General features: G+C 44.0%; 1 protein-coding gene across 2 annotated transcripts in view; it reads right to left on the bottom strand.

The window, feature by feature from the left end:
* CNOT11 (CCR4-NOT transcription complex subunit 11) overlaps positions 1 to 18,769 on the bottom strand; it is a 29,780-nt gene that overhangs the window by 7,772 nt on the left and 3,239 nt on the right. Inside the window, exons 2-5 of one of the 2 annotated variants that reach the window (XM_075917180.2) lie at positions 15,632 to 15,796; positions 3,189 to 3,341; positions 2,673 to 2,875; positions 752 to 954 (exon numbers count right to left, since the gene is read on the bottom strand). In XM_075917180.2, coding sequence (XP_075773295.1) covers positions 752 to 954; positions 2,673 to 2,875; positions 3,189 to 3,341; positions 15,632 to 15,796 — 724 coding nt within the window. The remainder of the gene's footprint in view (positions 1 to 751; positions 955 to 2,672; positions 2,876 to 3,188; positions 3,342 to 15,631; positions 15,797 to 18,769) is intronic. The other variant, XM_089775383.1, reaches the window with a different exon arrangement.

The raw sequence follows: 18,769 nt of genomic DNA, 5'->3' as shown, positions 1-18,769 counted from the left end.
ACATGTACTAGGTAAATAAGGCCATATATTAATCAATAAGCCTTACACTTTAACAACAAGTATTCAAGGTAGATTTTTTTAATTTATATGTTGTCACTTTCTCATATAATGCTATGATTCATAGTACTGGCTGCTGTCTAATAAGGATACTGTATTATACCACATGTGGTTATTAGGATATAATAAAACATGCAAGAACTCAGTTTAAAGGTTTGTGGTGATCAGGCAAAATTTTTATAAAGTGAACACTGAAAAAAGCTTATTTCTACTAATACGTTCTCTTGATTACAAAGAATATACAAAGAAATATTTACATACAAATATCTGACAAGTTCAATATGAAAATGAGAGAAGCCACAAGTATACTATTCAAATGAAATGCATTCACTGTCACATGATTTATATTGGCACAGAAGAGTTTATTTTCTTCAGAAATATAAAGGTGGAAAAGTAAAAATCTTCTAGTTAAGCAGAACATTCATTGTTTTCAAGTCACGAATTATTTCAATGAAATTTGACAGCTATTTCCTAAACTCCTGCCACCTTTGGTAACCTTAGGGGCATAGTGGAAAAAGTTATTTTTCAAATCTGACTCTATGCCACTATGCATAAAGTCACGGTTAGTAAAATTTATAAGCCATCCCCTGTGAAACATTCTGCTTTAATTGTTTTAGAGCAATACTGATAAGAGGACTACAGTGCAAGAACTGGCAAAGGTAAATTTAGATTTAAAATAACAAGAAACACTTACCTATTTACAACTTCCATTGAATGTAAAGACATGTCCATGTTGACCAGGACAGAAAAATACTCTGTTATCTGACTTGACTGCATTAGTTTAAGCAACATTTCTATAGCAACTAAAGGATTATTCTCCACCAGATCAGGCAGTTTGGCAGGAGTGAGGCCAATGTGGTAAACAAGCTTGGGGTCCTTTTCTAATTCTCCAAGAAGCTATAAAAAAAACCCAACATCATCTTAAATTTTAATTAAACTGTACATCTTTGATCACAATAAAAGCATGTGAACTAGAAACCCAGCCTGGATTTTATGATGACTTAGTTTAATAAAAGATATTCTGCCTTATACAGAGACTCCAGTAATATGAAGAGCTACTTAAAGTTTTCCCACAATCATCAAGTTCACATTTTTTACAAAAATGCTTTAGCTTGCAAAATAAGAACAATAATCCTTCTAAATTACACAAAAGGAGACTAATGCTAGCCACTTGGATTAAGTATTTCTTCTTATACATATTTTGATTTCTTCTAATATTTCTGTGTTTGCCCAAGACCAGGTGTGCACAGCAAAACTTTTACAACAAATGAGTTTTGAAACTCATGGCACTTCATAGCCTCGTATATTGTGGAAAAAATTAAATTCAAATAATCCAAGTTTCATTTTTGTCTCTTGCTCTAGCTCTGACATACGGTTAATCCCCTTTCATTGAACTGGCAAACACACAGTTGAACTGAGCTGACTAACAACTCTCATCAGTTACCTCAAAGAAAGAGAACCAGAACATTTCTCTCAGAGTACAATGCTTAGATTCAGACCCATTGAAGTTAGTACAAGGTTGTACCTCTAAAATCCAGGATTCTCTGGTCCAGCAACATTCGTGATTCAAAGTGACCACAGATGTTCCAGGATCAGAGAGTCCCAGCGCACTGCAAGTCAGGTTTGCAAGGGTGTAGGGCGCCAGAAGTCAGCACGTGACTCAGATGCAGTGGGAAGGGGCTGCCATGAGGATCAGCTCGGGGAGGGGGTTAGGAGAGGCCAGGAAGCCCAGTGGAAGGGACAGTGGGGGTGGGGGTAGGGGCAGCAAGGGGGGGAAGGCAGCAGGGGGCATGAAATGATCTCCCTTGGTCCAGAAAAATCCCTCATCCGGGACCAATCAGGTCCTGAGCGTGCCGGACCAGGGAGGTCCAACCTGTAGTAATGTTTGTACTAACTTTAGCAAGATAAGTTTAGGCCCTTAGAAAAGCGTCTGCCAAGCCTGAAACAGCATTACTGAAACAAGATTATCCTACTATTGCTAGTTACCAATCATATTTTGCATTTGTTCAGCTAATGTCTGTCTATCTGCTATTTCTTCACTCATTGCATCAACTTTCAAAAAAATACTTTCCTTATCTGACCATACACTAGCCAAAAATCTGAAATTTTGCTATCGAGACAAGACAATTCAAACAATATTAAGATTTCCTAAATCTGAAAACAGTTTTAAGCAAGTTGACTCCTTGGCAGGGCAAGACTTTTAGAATTTTTATCTATTTTATCTATGTTGATTTCACCATAAACACACCGATGCAAAGTATTTCCATCAATGGTAAGTGAAATATACTGTAGGCAAATTGAGAACAAGGGTATTTGAGAACTTATATACTTTGATTTAAGGATATTGTCTTTGTATATTTTAACATTACTATAAAGCTTTAACATTTTTAATATGTCATTAAATAATTAATAAAAACTGAACAAATGTTTAAATAAACATGCATTGATATTGTCCACTGAATTTATTTTAAAAATTTAATTCTGGCAACCCTAAAAGATCCTCACTTCTTTACATTTAAGTCATTTAATTTGATCCTGGTTTTAGAAAACGTGTGAAATACAAAAACATGCATAGGAAAATTTAAAATGGTGGGCAGCTGGCACATAGTACCCACCTGTGTCTGTTGTGGAGAGGACAGAGGACTTTTGAATGCTTTAGCCATTATGCGTTTGATCTCCACTCCAGTGCTGTTTTTAACACACATTGACTTATCCCACTGAATTGCATGATCCGGCTCTATTGGGTTTAGCCAAGCCAGCTCATCCTCACAAATATGGAGTGGAGGTGGTGGACGGATAAACTCTGGTCGAAAGTGACCTAAAAGACAAAATTGTAAAGATTTCTTTCAAAGTAAAAGTAAAGAGGTAATGTTCTTTTTGTATAACTCAGTGAAAATTTTAAATGTAGAAGGCTACTATATTGTATATTTAATATCATGGTGACGACAACAGTCTGATCAGTGGTCCTCTCTCCCCACCCATAACTATAATACTTTCAATGTACAGTCAAGTTTTGTACTCTGATGTGTGAGCTTTGTCACATACAATCCAATCTAGAGGAAAATATGTCACTCCTTAAGTAATTGTGTCAAAGATTACAGAAATTTAACATACTACAAAGATGCACATACTTTCTATAGGTGGTTTTGGTCCACTCACTAAAGCCTCAGTGATCTGTGATGCAACGGAGCTGTCGAAACCAGAATTTGAGGAATCTGGATCAGGATCGCTGAGAATGCTAGGGAAGCTAGCTTTGCTCTGTGTTGGCAATTCAGACTGACGCTCTGAAAAAAAAATTCAGTCATGATATTAAAGCATACAACCAAAATACACTTCAGGAACACTGAAAGTAGCAAGAGACAATCTGAGTTTTAGAACAGCATTGATTTGAGAGCGAGAGAGTATCAACATGAAATCTAATTCAGGTTTGTAAGTGGTGGGCCATGGAGCATTTGCTAGTGGTGTGCAAAGAACTGATTGGTCACATGGTGTTGGCTCTCCTTCATTCCACTTCCTAAAACTGCATTATGTAACTAAAAATACTAACACTTTCCCATTATTACTTTTCCATGTAAATATAAATGTCTGTATTTGTTACAATGGTCTAGGGATGTAATAGTGTAGTCCGGGGTTCTCAAACTTCGTGATACCATGACCCCCCTCTAAGTTGCTTGTGATCCCCCTCAAAATTGCTGCAACCCACCTCTAAGTTGCTTGCAACCCCCCAGGGGGGTCAGCACCCACAGTTTCAGAAACGCGGTTGTAGTCGATTAACTGATAAGCAAGAACGTATCAATTAATGCTATAGACTACACGCATTTCTCCCTCTCCCTCACCCCCCAGCCCTTGCTAGTAAATTTATTAGCAGGCTGGCCAGCAGCCCAGCTCACTCCTGGCTTGCACTGGGTCCAGGACCCTCTGTGGTTCTGCATTTCAAGTATATTAGAAACCAGGTGGGCAGGCAGCCCAGCTCAGTTTCAGCTTGCGTTGCATCTGGAGCTCAGACCGTCCCGCTGGACGGGCTGCTTTCACCCTATGCAGCAGCCGGTACACAGGGGGAGCTCGTTTTTAAACTGGCTCCCCTCATGGACCAGCTCCTGTCTGGCATCCCATCCTGTTGCGTCCCGGCTACAGAGGCAGCAGTGCAGAGTGGCAGGGGGCTCCTTGGGAGTGGGGCCAGAGCGCACTGACTGCACCCCCAGGGATTATAGAATAGTTGAATAATTGATAAGATTTCATGAGGTTAATTGACTGTTCAATTAACCAATATTTAACATCCCTACAAGGGTCCCCTGCCACCTGCCTCCTAGCCCAAAGCTCCTCCCCACTGCTGACTCCACTTCCGGCCCTGGGCAGCTTCCTGCCTCCAGCCTACTGTACTGCTGGCCCTGGCCAGGCTTACTGGACACCACCCCCATCCATCCGGGGCGCCCAGTCGTGCCGCCACTCCCTCACTCACCCATATCATGTGGCTTTCTGGTCCAGGAACATGTCAGACCTGAGAGTCCTGGTTTAGGGGAGGTACAACCTCATAGACTCATAGACTTTAAGGTCAGAAGGGACCATTATGATCATCTAGTCTGACCCCCTGCACAGTACAGGCCACAGAATCTCACCCACCCCTCCCAGAATAATCCTCTCACCTATATCTCAGATATTGAAACCTTCAAATACTTTGAAGACCCCAAGATGCAGAGATCCTCTCAGAGAGGCAGCAAGGGGTGGGGTGGGGTGGGGTGGCGGGAACAGGAGTCGGTGCTACGGGGTGCTGGCTTAAAAGCCGGTTCCCCCCAACACTGTCTCTGCAGTGCTGCCCTGCCCCCCCTGCTGCTTCTATCAGAGGCACTGGGGGGAGGGGGCAGAGAGGATAAGGGAGACTGCAGCCCCTGTCTGCAGAGGTCCCAAGGGGGAGCTGAACCACCCCAGGGACAGTCCCTGCACAGGTGCTCCTCTGGCAGCAGCCCCTGGCCGTGGCCAGTCCTGTCCACCATGAACAAAGGCTGCTCCAGCAGCAGCCTTTATTGGCAGCAGACAGGCCCGGGACACCATGCCTCTGCATTTTAACTGTAGTAAGAGTCCAGCGAATCTTACTACATTTAAAATGCAGAGCTGCAGCGCAGGTGGCTCCTAGAACCGGCACAAGCTGGGACTGCTCAGTCCCAACTCAAGCCAGCTCCTGAAGCTACCCCCCATGAAGCTCTGCAGAGCGGTCCTTACTGACTACACGACTAGCCAGATAACAGCAATTTAATGTCCTTAATTTGTTGTCACAATATCCCAGTAACAACTATACCAATTGCTTACAGAGGGGTAGGGAAACTAGGTGCAGCCCCCAGCTTATCTGGATATGGCCCACAAAGTTCAGGGCTCCCCCCGATACCCTCCTGCAGTGGAGCTTCTCACTTGTGTGTGGCCTCCAACTCAAAAAAGGTTCAACACCTCTGACTTACATGGATAAAATATATTAGGAGTCCAATACAAATTAAAATTTCATGCAGCTGGAAGTGAACACTATCTGGACTACAATAGTAAGCAACTGTTCAGAGGCAGGACAGTGCCCCTAAAAAGGCCAAATTTCAATGCATCAGAAACAAATTACACAACAACACTTCTCAATCCAATAGATGTGCTTTGTTACTGCAGGCTGGTTAGAGAGAAAGGAAAATACATTTTAAACATATGGATGCATTCTGAGAAGCCATAACATGACTTCTGTCATAGGAGCTCTCAAACAAGGTAAAGACTAGGAGTGGCTGACCTTTTATTTCTAATCCTAAATTTCAAGCTCCAACTTTTATGGTCTCTGTAGTTCTGTGAGCAAGGTTGTCTTTATCTTTTGTCACACTGATAAGTTCATTTTAAAATTAGTCACCCTTGATGCATGAAAGTCAATAGCTGACTAATATGGTGGCCTTAAAGCAGTGGTCTCCAATCTTTTTACACCCAAGATCACTTTTTAAATCTCAGAACAGGCAAAGATCTACTGCCCCGCCCCTTCCTTGAAGCCCCACCCTCTCTATTCTCCTCCTGTCCATCACTTGCTATCCCCAGCCCTTACTTACACACTCTGATAAACAGTTTATTTTTAAATTATGCGATACATAAAATTCAAATCAGGTGTTTATAGTTATGAAATAAATGGTCTGTTTTTTATTCATGCTATTTAAAACTAAAATGAAGCATTTATAATTATACATTTTGTGGGGACAGAGTTCTGTGGCTAGGGGCAGGAGAGAGGGAACAGGGTGCTGGGAGGGCAGAGGACAGGGTTCTGCAGCAGGGGACAGGGTGCCAGTGGGGACAGAGTTCGGGGAGTGGAGATGGGAATGGGGATAGAGATCGGGGAGTGGGGACGGGAATAGGGACAGAGTTCTGAAGCTGGGGACAGGAGAGTGGGGACAGAGTTCGGGGAGTGGGGACAGGAATGGGGACAGCGTTCTGTGGCTGGGCCCAGGGGAGTGGGGACTGCATTCTGTGGCTGGGGAGTGGTGGCTGGGGAGTGGGGTGCCAGCCGAGGCAAAGAGTCCCCTGCATCTCCCTCCTCCCAGGATTCTCCCCTTCCCCCAGGGAAACCAGCCCGTGCCTGCCCCGGGGACAACCGCCCCCCCCCACCCATGCAGGGAAGCCCCTCGCACACCTGCCATGGGGGCCGACCCTCCCCCCCGGCGCAGGGAAGCCCCACGCGCGCGCCTGTCCAAGGGGCCGGCCCCCCCCCCCACGCAGGGAAGCCCCGCGCGCGCTTGTCCCAGCGCCAACTCCCCCCCCCGCGCAGGGAACCCCCCCTCCACACGCGCACGCACTGGGAAACCTCCTGCGTGTCTCCCGCAGGGCTGACTCACCCCTCCTTGAGGTAAGAAGTGGGGCTTCTCGAGGGTGGGAGGGAAATGGGGGTGGGGCAGACAGGACGCCTCGCGAGCGACTGGTCGAGGCCTCGCGATCGAACAGTAGCTCGCGATCGACCTGTTGGTGACCACGGCCTTAAAGCATTGCTAACAGGCTTCCCCATGCAGATAGAATCTGTTTTGGTCCCAGCAGTTACTGAGGAGACACCAAACTGAAATTAAACTATCACTTAATTTGCTATGTTAACTCAGCTTGTATGCTGCCTCAACCTACTCTGAAGCTACTTATATTTGCACCTTTAATTAGAACTTGCTGAGCTACAACTCATAGCTTTTTCAGCAGCAATGTTCTTCATATTAGATATGGCCCCCTAATATTCAAAATTTTAACTGAATCCCTTTTGAAAAACCGACTCAGTGTTAGAAGACAGAATTATTTTCCACAGAAAATGGTAGCCTGCTGAGTCCAAAGGGTTTTTCTAGGTGTATTTCTTATGGCTGGCAAGGGAGCCAGGATGTATCTTTGCCATCAATGCAAAGGAATAAACAAGTTAATAAGCTTACAAACTACATGGTAGTTTTCTGTTCTATTTTATCTGAATATTGACACACTGAACTAACTTGGTAGGATTTTTTGCCTTTAAGGACATGTACAATATACTTGATTTCTTCTTCTGCAGTTTCCTAAGAAAAGATGGTATTTTACTGCCAAAAAAATAGAATTTAATTAATTTTCAGAATGCTTCTACTAGTTTATAAACTGTTTAGAACTCTAGTATAAAATCCTAAGAAGAAAACACTTTGAAATATCTTTGACCAACTCCTACATGTTATCATTAATCCAACAGGCCAAGTATTGCATGCACAAGATGAGTAGATATTTTAGTTTGGCGGCACTGTAGTGTGCAATTTAAATTCATAGATGGCCAACAGTTGCTAGTAAATTGTAGGCTTGCTTTCCCCACACAATACAATTACCGTCCAATATTAGTATGAAATCTACAACAGGTTTAGGCTAAGGACGTTAAAATGCTGTTAACTGACTAGTCAATGGAATTTCCATCGACTAGTCGACAGGCACTTCCGCATTCCTCCTTTGAAATGTACAAGACTCCCCAGCGGTGACTCTTGTGCATTTCAAAGCCATGGAGCCCAGGGTCAGGGGAGTCCCCAGCTGACCCTGGGCTCCACTGCCCCTTTAAAATGGGTGGAGCCAGCAGTTTCAAAGGGGAAGCCGCTGCACAGCTGATCATCTTAGAGAGGCAGCAAAGGAGGGAGAGGGGGAGATATCAGCTAGTCGACTACTCAAAATACTATCCGATAAGCATTTGGGGGGTGGGGGGAGATATCAACTAATCGACTAGTCTTTTACATCCTTGGTTTAGGCCCCAGTCATGCAATTCAGTGCACATATGACTCTTGGCCTGCCACGAGCCTCAACTGAACTCAGTAAAGCTCCACATGGGCTGCAATCTCCAGACACGCAGAACACTCTAGGATTAGAGCCAGATGGATCCTTTGGGATTAGAGAAAGCAAAAGCTGTATTTAAGGTAGAATCCTTAATCAAAGAGCTAAAGATGAATATGTGTATGGAAAGAGTACAGACTTCTTAACCCAAGCCGCTTAAAGTGAAAAAAAAGCTATCCAAAGACAAAGATTTATGGAGATCTGTTGCGGTAGGTAGTAGATGGTCCCTTCCCATGGGGCCGTATGATGAAAATGTTGTCGATGTAGCGTAAGTAGAGTAAGGGTGCTGGAGGTGGGAGCTGAGGAAATGGTATTTGAGGTCAGCCATAATGATGGCATACAGTGTGGTCATGCAGGTGCCAGATTGAGAAAGCCAGACAAGTACCCAGGCCATCAACTTCTTCAAGATAGACCCAACAAAGAAAACAACAGAACACCACTGGTCATCACCTACAGTCCTCAACTTAAACCCCTTTGGCGCATTCTTAATCTACAAACTATCCAGGGAAATGACCCCTCACTTTCACAGGCCTTGGGGAACAGGCCAATCCTCAACTACAGATAACCCCCTAACCTCAAATTCTTTCCAGTAACCACGCAGCACACCGCAGTCATACTCACTCAGGAACCCACCCTGCAGTCAGCCCTGGTGCCAACTGTGTCCACACATCTATACAAACGGCATCATCACAGGACCTAACCACATAAGCCACATCAGAGGCTCATATAACTGCACATCCACCAACGGGATCTATGCCATTAAGTGCCAGCAATGCCCCTTTGCCTCGTATATTGGCCAAATTGGACAGTCTCTATGACAAAGGATTAAAGGCCACAAATCAGATATTCAAAATTGCTCTAAAAGTCACTACATTATTTCAAAGCAATTTAAAAATATAGCTGGAGAGAGAAGCTGCAGAACTTGGTTTCATTTACAAGTTTGACACCTTGAATAGAGGTTTAAACAAAGACCTTAACTGGATGGGCCGCTACATTCCACACCCTAATGACATAAAAAGCTAAGCACCAGGTACTTAGAATACTTCGATCTCACCCTATTAGCCTAATTTAGCACTGATGCTTAATTGACAATATTTTTCCCCTATTTTTTTCCTTCTTCATCCCCTCTCTTTCTTTATTTGTACCCTGTACTTCTTAACTCCATTCATCTGAAGAAGTGGGTTGTATCCATAACAGCTCACAATACTACTGACATTTTTTGTTAGTCTCTAAGGTGCTACAGGACTATTCACTGTTTAAGTTTTTCCTCTTCTGTAAATTGCAGGAAGTTTCCTTTTATTCCTAACGGAAGGTGCTGCAATGTAGTGGAAAAAGTAGCTTTGACTAAAAGCCAGTTACCCTTAAGCAAAGTAATCTTCTATCAGGCAAACTATTGAATAATTTTTGTCTGACAGAATAAATTTTGCTAGAAAACTTTTTCCACCAGCATCAGAAAATGACATTGACAGGATAATCATCCAAACAAGCAAAAGTGCAACTCAAAGAACAGAAGCAAACAGGGCAAATTTGGCAAAAACCATTTGCAAATCAGTAGGTCGAAGAGAAGTTAACACTGAGCAAATTTAAACAAAATCCTTATGAAATTGTATTCCTGCCCTTTAAAAAAAAAATGCAAGAACAGCTGCAAGTCAAATTACTCACGTAAATTCTGATTGTTACTTGAGGTATTATTCAGAGAAGATAGCTATAACAGCAGGCCTGGGCAAAATAAGGCCTGCGGGCCAAATCTGGCCCACCAAGTCACCGGGTCCAGCCTGCTGAGGCAGTGGGGAGTCCCAGGCAGGCTCCTCTGCTTTTCTCGCAGGCCACTCTGAAAAATGGTTGCAGGGCCATTTCTCTCTCAAAACTGTGATCCCTGGAGGGGAAGCCGGGGAAGGCTTCAGGCGCCGTCCCCACCCCCAGCATAATCCCATTAGCTAGTTTCTGGTCAGAAACTGGCCAATTGGAACTGCCTGTTTGAACAACAGGCAGCATACAAAGTACTCCTCCAGCTCAATTATTCACACAAGCACAGGGCTCTGGATCCCGTGTAGGCATGGGGTGGGCAGAAAGGCGGGCTGGCCGAGAAACGTTTTAAACTCTGCAGGCAGGCTGGTTGAGATGCTGGCTGGCAAGTCTCCTGGCTAGAGCCTGCCTCTAGCACCCCACCCCCTCCCTTCCCCAACCTTCTAACCCCACTCAACATCCCCAATCCTTCTGCCCCTCTCCTGCACCCATACCCCCTCCCACATCTGGCACCCTAATCCCCTGCCCCAGATCACAATCCCCCCCCTACCCTAGGCCACAACCCAAACTTCTGCACGCCAGTCCCCTTCCCTAGGTCACAAACCAAACCCCTGTACCCTAGTTTTCTGCCCTAGGTCACAACCCCCTCCTGCCCTCGGTCACATTCCCAAACCCTACCCCCCAGTACCCTATCCTAGGTCACAACTGCCTTCCCAAACTCCCTCACAGACCCCACTCTCCCTCCTGTACCCCAATCCTTTACCCCAACCTCCCTTCTATACCCAACCTCCATCCCAGACCCTGCACCTCCATTAATATCATGGAAGAGTGTGGCCCTCGACCTCTTTCCAAAATCTTGGAGTGGCTCCCTGTCGAAAATTATTGCCTATCCCTGTATAACAGGATCTATCAGTTGTGTTTCCAATATGTAATTTAAGTTCAGTATACAGGCAGTCCCCGGGTTACGTACAAGATAGGGACTGTAGGTTTGTTCTTAAGTTGAATCTGTATGTAAGTCGGAACTGGCGTCAGCCGCTGCTGAAACTGATCAGTTTCAACTGCGGCTGAATCTGGATGCCAGTTCTGACTTACATACAGATTCAACTTAAGAAACCCAGGCGTCCCCAAGTCAGCTGCTGCTGAAACTGATCAGCAGCTGATTCCAGGAAGCCTGGGGCAGAGCAACTCTGCCTGGGGCTTCCTGTAGTCAGCCGCTGGTCAGTTTCAGCAGCGGCTGACTTGGGGACGCCTGGGGCAGAGCAGCTGGGGTGCTGCTGGGTTGCTCCAGTAGCGCGGCTCCTCGGCGCTACTGGAGCAACCCAGCAGCACCCCAGCTGCTCTGCCCCAGGCATCCTGATTCAGCCGCTGCTGAAACTGACCAGCAGCGGCTGAATCAGGACGCCTGGGGCAGAGCAGCTGGGGTGCTGCCGGGTTGGTCCGGAGCGGCGCTGCGGGACCAACCCAGCAGCCCCCAGCTGCTCTACCCCAGGGGTAGGCAAGAAAAGCCTGGTCTGCTGGGGGAGGGCGGGGGCACTAGCTGCACCTCCCCCCCCCCCAGCAGACCAGGGGGACAGGAGCAAAGCCGCAGAGCACGCCCGCAGCGGGACAGCCCAAGTTCGCTGTCCTGCTGCGGGCGTGCTCCAAGGCTTTGCTCCTGTCCCCCTGGTCTGCTGGGGGGGGGGTCCAGCAAAGCCGCTGGACCCCCCCAGCAGACCAGGGACACCCGAGCAAAGCCGCCCAGGCAGCGGGAGTCCCGCTGCCTGGGCGGCTTTGCTCCGGGGAAAACGAGCAAAGCCGCCCAGGCGTCGGCTTTGCTCGGGTGTCCCTGGTCTGCTGGGGGGGGGTCCAGCGGCTTTGCTAGACCCCCCCAGCAGACCAGGGGTACAGGAGCAAAGCCACCCAGGCGGCGGGAGTCCCGCCGCCTGGGCGGCTTTGCTCAGGTGTCCCTGGTCTGCTGGGGGGGTCCAGCGGCTTTGCTGGACCCCCCCCCAGCAGACCAGGGGGACAGGAGCAAAGCCTTGGAGCACGCCAGGGAGAAGCTTTTCTCGCCCCGGAGGACACGGGTGGCGACCCGCCGCCCGTGAGCTTCAGAGCGAGAAAAGCCCTGTTCGTAAGTGCGGATCCGACATAAGTCGGATCCGCGTAAGTTGGGGACTGCCTGTAGTTATCCTGATAAAATGCTTTACATTTCTGAATACCAGTAATTCTTTGTGACATTCTAGAACAAGGTCCAAACTTGTCCCTAAAATGAATCCAGGGATATTCTGAATAGGAGAACACTTTTACAGAAGCCACCAAGATATACAATTCTTACATGACAAGATCAGCAAGGAAAGGAAGGATGAAGATCTCAATAGTTTTTAAGTTTAAGCATTTTTGTTGAACTCTTTTTATATTTTATGGACTACACAATTCACTTCTTTTCTACCTGTTGGCTTACTGGGAGAAATATGGACTTGAAATAAGTAATTCTGTAAATGGAGAAGCCAGTCCAAAAAAAAGAGAATTCCTAGGTACCAAAACTACAGCCAGAGGAGCTGTCATCAGATGAGGCACAGACAAATGGCAGGAATTTATTCCAAGAAACAAATTTTGTGTCTCACCAAAAGAAGATGGTCCTGTAAAAGATATCCTAATCTAGCTTGTCTCCCTTATGAAAATGTCAGATCAGAGATAGCCTAAGGTCTCTTTGTAGTCAAATTAGTTATGTATGTGATTTACTATATAATTTTGTAGTATCCACTGCATAAAGAATAAGCATTGGACATTCAGCTACTTATATTTAAAAGTAACCAATGTCAATGAATTTGTTCCATCTTCAAAAATACTACTCACTTTGTATTTTGGAGACAGGTGTAACAGGGTGGACCTCACCACCATGGTGCCTCCTGCCGGTAGCTCAGGGAATTAGCAATTTTTCTGTGTCTCACTCACTGTTACTCTCCATCACTCTAGGTCAGGACCCATGTCTCTCCCAGACTGTGATGCCTTCCTACCAGGGTACTGCCCTACCATAGTGCTCCCACACTCAGGAATCTTCCCCCCTCCGGGGATCCTCAATCCCCCTATGCCCACCCTTGCCTCAGTGACCCACTGCCAGTCGTCATCTAGCCCAGAGGTTCCCAAACTTTTTCATACTGGGGATCAGTAAATCCATTCACGAGCTTTTGGAGGACCAGTAACATTTATTTGTATATTCATTAAGCAAATGATGAATATGTAAATAAATTGTTTCTGGTCCTCCTAAAGCCCCCAGTGCCAACTTTAGCCCACAGAAAAGTCATTCGGGGCCACACAGTGAGATATAAAAACACAGCCCCTCAAACTTCACTAATGTGACCCCAACGGTGCTTGTGGGTTCTAGGACAGAGTTCTGGGGAAGGGTGCCAATAAGTGCTGGGGTAGAGGACAGGGTGCTTGCAGGTGCTGGGGCAAGGGACAGGGTGCTTGTGGGTGCTGGGGCAGGGTACTTGTGGAGGTCTGGGGGGGGGGGGCGGGGAGGCGACAGAGACCAATACCTGGGGATTCTGTAGCTGCCAAGGCCCAGGAAGTGTGTGGGCTGCGTCTCCGTCCTTCAAACAGCAGCGCGGTACCTGACACGCTGGTCCGTTGCACGCCTGATGCCTTCCTGCGCAGGGGGAGGGGGAGTCCTGGACTGTGCAAGCCCCAACTGCTCGGGCAGTGCACACCTTGCTCCTCCGCTCCCCACGGCAGCATGCGCTGCCCGAGCAGCTGGAGCCATGCAGTCCCAGATCCTCACCCACTCCCCTGCGTGCAGGAAGACAGCAGGGGAACAAAGTCCACAGCGCATGATGGACCGGCATTTTAGGTACTGCGCCGGCTGTTGGGGCAGGGCAGCCCACACACTTCTGGGACCTGGCGCGCAGCTGCAGAACTGCCCCCACTCCCGACTCCACAGGAAGCCTGTGCTACCTCCGTTGATACTGGGAGTTCAGCGTGACATTCATCTTGGGGGCTGCGGGCAGCACAGTGCGCTCTCACAAAACATTTTCTGAGGCCCAGTATTTTTTCCCTAAGGACCAGTACTGGGCCGCGGACCAGTTTGGGAAACGCTGATCTAGTCCCTGCGACAAGGGCAAACTGCAGTCTGAAATGGCCACTTATCATTGGCAAAGGGATGTGGACCCGCTGCTTTTGCTTATCCTGGCTGCTCCCTGCAGCTCTAGTACCCTGAGGCCTTGCTTCAGGCCCTACAGCCTGGGAGCTTGCCTGGCCAGAGTTTTCCCAGCCTTGCTCTAAATGAGGATGCCTCTAGCTTCCCTAGCAGCTAGCTCCCTCCTGCTCTGAGTCCTCCCCTCCAAGAGCCTGTAATTATACTGCCCTCAACTGGGCTTCTACCACCTCCAGCTGCTGGCTCCACACCTCCAGCATTCCAGTCCTCTTCCCATGGTTGGGTTTTAACGCTAAAGGGCCAGTGTAGAGCAGACTCCCCATCACGCAGGTCATACCAAAATATATGGAACCTCCAGCAAAAAAAACAAAACAAAACAAAAAAAAGTCAAGTTGTTTCATCTTGGTTTCTTAACTGAATACCTTTTAAAAGAGACCTGATTTTTGCTGGTCAGTTACATAGTTTTTGTGAAAAATCAGACACCTCCAACACACTGTAATTTGGGCACCCAAAGTGTCAAGTCATTTTTGAAAGTTTAAGTCAAAGAGTACAGATTTTACAAAAATGCTCAAAAAGATTCAGACACACACACACACAGGAATAAGGCAGGAAAAGTCAGGCAATAGTTTGAATACCACACTATTATTTCAGCTACTTATTAAAAAATAACTTCTCAAACAATGAGAAAAATCAGTCTGTAAATCATAATGAATGGGTTATTACATCCTTATAACATCAAGCTTGAATTTTTGGTGTGCAAATTGGCCTCCATTCACTATATACATCTTTCCCACTATTTCAATCAGAAGCCCCAAAAGTGACTACTAAAAGAGTTACTCACAAACAACCTCTCTTGCCTGCTAAGTGGTCCAGAATCATCATTTTCACGAGATACAGTCAGCCAAATTAGGCATCCTCCCAATATGGAGAAAATACATAGGAAGCAACAAAAAACTGAATCATCTTAGATTTATAAAACCTATTGAAAATTCACTTTAATATCTGGTGCTGCCAAAAGATATAAACTGAAGAAAGAGAAGTAAAAGCTGCCTAATAGTAAATTAATCTTTGTTTCTGAAATTGGAGACACTGCACAAGATGCAATGGAATGAAATTTAAGCATAAAAACTGCCTGAACAAAAGACATGTTTCAGAAGTAAAGCCTTTTCACATATTGTGAAGAATGTCTTCACAGCCTCAAAGAAAATGCTATATATAAAATCTGCTTTTTAAGACAAACATATGGCAGTTAAAAATATCCTGTGTTTAAAGTTTCCACAGCCTAGAATTATAGCTCAGCTCACTTTACACTTGGAAAACTTGTCACCTCCACTATTATCTGAAGGAAAAGCTGTCAGGATGTACCTAAAATAGTTTATTTCTTACCTGCTAATGTTAGCTGAAGTCCACTTATATCCACTGACTGGGCCATGTTTCCTATATCCATTAAGGCAATCTGTCGAGGAGTCTTTTTGAAGAGTTCTCTAGGAGGAGCCAACATCAGTTGGGAAAGGAAAAATTTTTCTGGTGGAGTTATGGGGGGCAAGAAACCTGTGAAACACAGTTTTCCTCACTTGTTACATAATGAAAAAACTTTTTTAAAAAGAATAGCGGCAATTAATACGTTACACTTTTTATCATAAAGGAATGCTATTTGCTAAACAAACTATAGTACAAATATTAAAAGTAAGACTGCCACTTAAAAATTAATTGTGATTAATTGCAATGTTGAATAGAATAAGATTTTTTAATATTTTGCAATGTTTTCAACATTTTCAAATATATTGATTTAAATTACAAATTTAAATTACAAATGTACAGTGTTCACCTTATATTGTTTTTATTACAACTATATGCACTATAAAAACAGAAGATAGTATTTTGCAATTCCCCCCATTATGAGTACTGCTGCGCAATCTCTTCATATTGAAAGCTGAACTTACAAATGTAGAATTATGTACAAAAAAGTTGCTTAATTTTTGAATGCAGTGTAAAACTTTAGAGTTTACAAGAGTTCACTGAGTGGTGTTATTTGTTCAATCACAAATTTGTTTACATTTACAAGAGAATGCTGCTTGCTTCATTTTTACAGTGTCACCTGAAAGTGAGAATAGGTATGCACATGTGACACCAGCTATGACCAAGCCAAAATATTTACGTGTCAGATGTGGTAAAGATTCATATGCCTCTTTAATGCTTCAACAATCATTCCAGAGGACATGCATCCATGCTGATGACAGGTTCTGCTCAATAACTATCCAAAACAGTGTGGACTAATGCATCCTCAATTTTATCATTTGACTCAGATGCCACCAGCAAGAAGACTTATTTTCTTTCTGGTGGTTCAAGTTCTATAGTTTCTACACTGGAGTACAACTCTTAAGACAACAGAAAACATGTGCCACACCTCATTCCTCTCACATTTTGGAAAGCACTTCAGAATCTTAAACGATTGGTTAAATATCTTTAGAAATTTCACACTGGTACTTCCGTGTTTTGTCAAGTCTACAGTGAAACTGTTCTTAAAATGAACATGTGTTGGATTTTCATGTGAGGTGCTAAAACATGAAATATATGGCAGAATACAAGTAACAGAACAGGAGGCATAAAATTCTCCCCCCAGGAGTTCATTCACAAATGTAATTAACATATATTTTAACAAGCCTCATGGGTATGGAAGCATGCCCTCCGGATTGGTGGTAGCAGTGTGAAGGGGCATATAAATGTTAAACATATTGCAATGTTGGCTACAAAAGTGTCATTTGAATGCCTGTTCTCACTTTCAGGTGACACTGTATATAGGAAGCGGGCAGCATTATCTCCTATAAATGGCAACAAACGTGTCTGTCAGTGAGTGGCTGAACAAGAAGTAGGACTGAGTGGACTTGAATATTAAGTTTTACATTTTTGTTTTTCAGTGCAATTATGTAACAAAAAAGTCTAGATTTTAAGTTGCACTTCATGATAAAAAGCGTGAACTACAGTGAACTGAAAAATACTTTCATTTTTACAGTGCAAATATTAATAATAAAAATTATATTAAGTGAGCATTGTACATTTTGTTGCAACTGAAGTCAATACATTTTAAAATGTAAAAGCATCCAAAATATTTAATACATTTTAATTGACATTCAATTAACAGTATGATTACAATGATAAATGTGTTCAATTAATTGCATAAGTTAATTCTGATTGACAGCCCTAAATAAAATGAATGAATTAGGCTGACACTAAAAATATTATTGTTTTAATATTTTAAATTAAATCTATGCCTCTGCCTATTTATCATTTAAATATGAGCAGAATAATTTTGCTTAAACTGTCTGTTGAACTAAACCCAGTCAGGGTTTCTCTGGTTTTAACTATAAAGTTTTATTTAAAAATACTTCCCCAGCCCTATGTCTCCATTTTTGGGTTGAAGGCTAGGTCATAGCATACTGTAAGGGCCAAGGAAGCCATCTAGAATTAGTTTAGTTATTACAATTAAAAAAAATCTTAGTTCATCACTGTTACCAACGTTTGACCATTCATATTAGTAAAATATGAGCCCTTATACTGTAATTACATTCATGAAGTAGACCCATTACTTTTCAAAGTAATCAAAGTGAAAAACTTTTAGAATCCAGTTTACCTGTCACTATTTATAGTTTGATTTTCATTTCAAAGCCAAGAAATACAAATCATCAGTTTCTAATTCAGGTTCTTAATGCTCCTGAGTTTGGGCTTCATATACTGCAGGGAATGTTTGTTTCAAAACAACTTTGTTAAAATTATGCAAACATTTATATTAGTCTGGAATGTTGATAAAATGTCATGGAACATCATTTTTGGGCCTAGTTAAACAGACAGGACCCCTTTTAGATCAAGCAGAACTTGCATGTTTTAGAATCTTACCACTATCAAGTGTTAAGCAAATCTCCATGGCTACGTCTAGACTTCATCCCTTTTTCGGAAAAGGGATGTAAATTAGACGTATCACAATTGCTAATGAAGTGGGGATTTAAATCTCCCGCGCTTCATTAGCATAAAATTGGCTGCCGCTTTTTTCGGCATGGAGCTTTACCAGAGAAAAGCGCCAGTCTAGACGCTGATCTTCCGGAAAATAAAGCCTTTTCCAAAAGATCCCTTATCCCTTATTTCAAGAGGGATAAGGAATCTTTCGGAAAAGGCTTTATTTTCCAAAAGATCAGTGTCTAGACTGGCGCTTTTCTCCGGCAAAGCTCCGTGCTGAAAAAAAGCGGCAGCCATGTTTAAATCCCCGCTTCATTAGCAATTGCGATACGTCTAATTTACATCCCTTTTCCGAAAAAGGGATGTAGTCTAGACATAGCCCATGTGTTGTTAAAGCATCATTTATGACACTAAGTTTTGAACAGTGTACTTCATTTTATTTACGTTGAAAACTAAAATGACTGTACACCTAGCACATCTATACCTTAGTAAGCACTAGAGTAACTTTGAAAGATTTTAAAATTTGGACTTTTCAAATGAAGTTATAAATATTTGACAGTCATTTTGCAACAC

This window comes from Pelodiscus sinensis, chromosome 1 (genome assembly GCF_052426305.1).
Source record: "Pelodiscus sinensis isolate ZL-2025 chromosome 1, ASM5242630v1, whole genome shotgun sequence".
In the NCBI taxonomy this organism is placed as follows: Eukaryota; Metazoa; Chordata; order Testudines; family Trionychidae; genus Pelodiscus; species Pelodiscus sinensis.
Note: the sequence above shows the minus strand (reverse complement) of the source record. Positions and strands in the feature narration are given on the sequence as shown.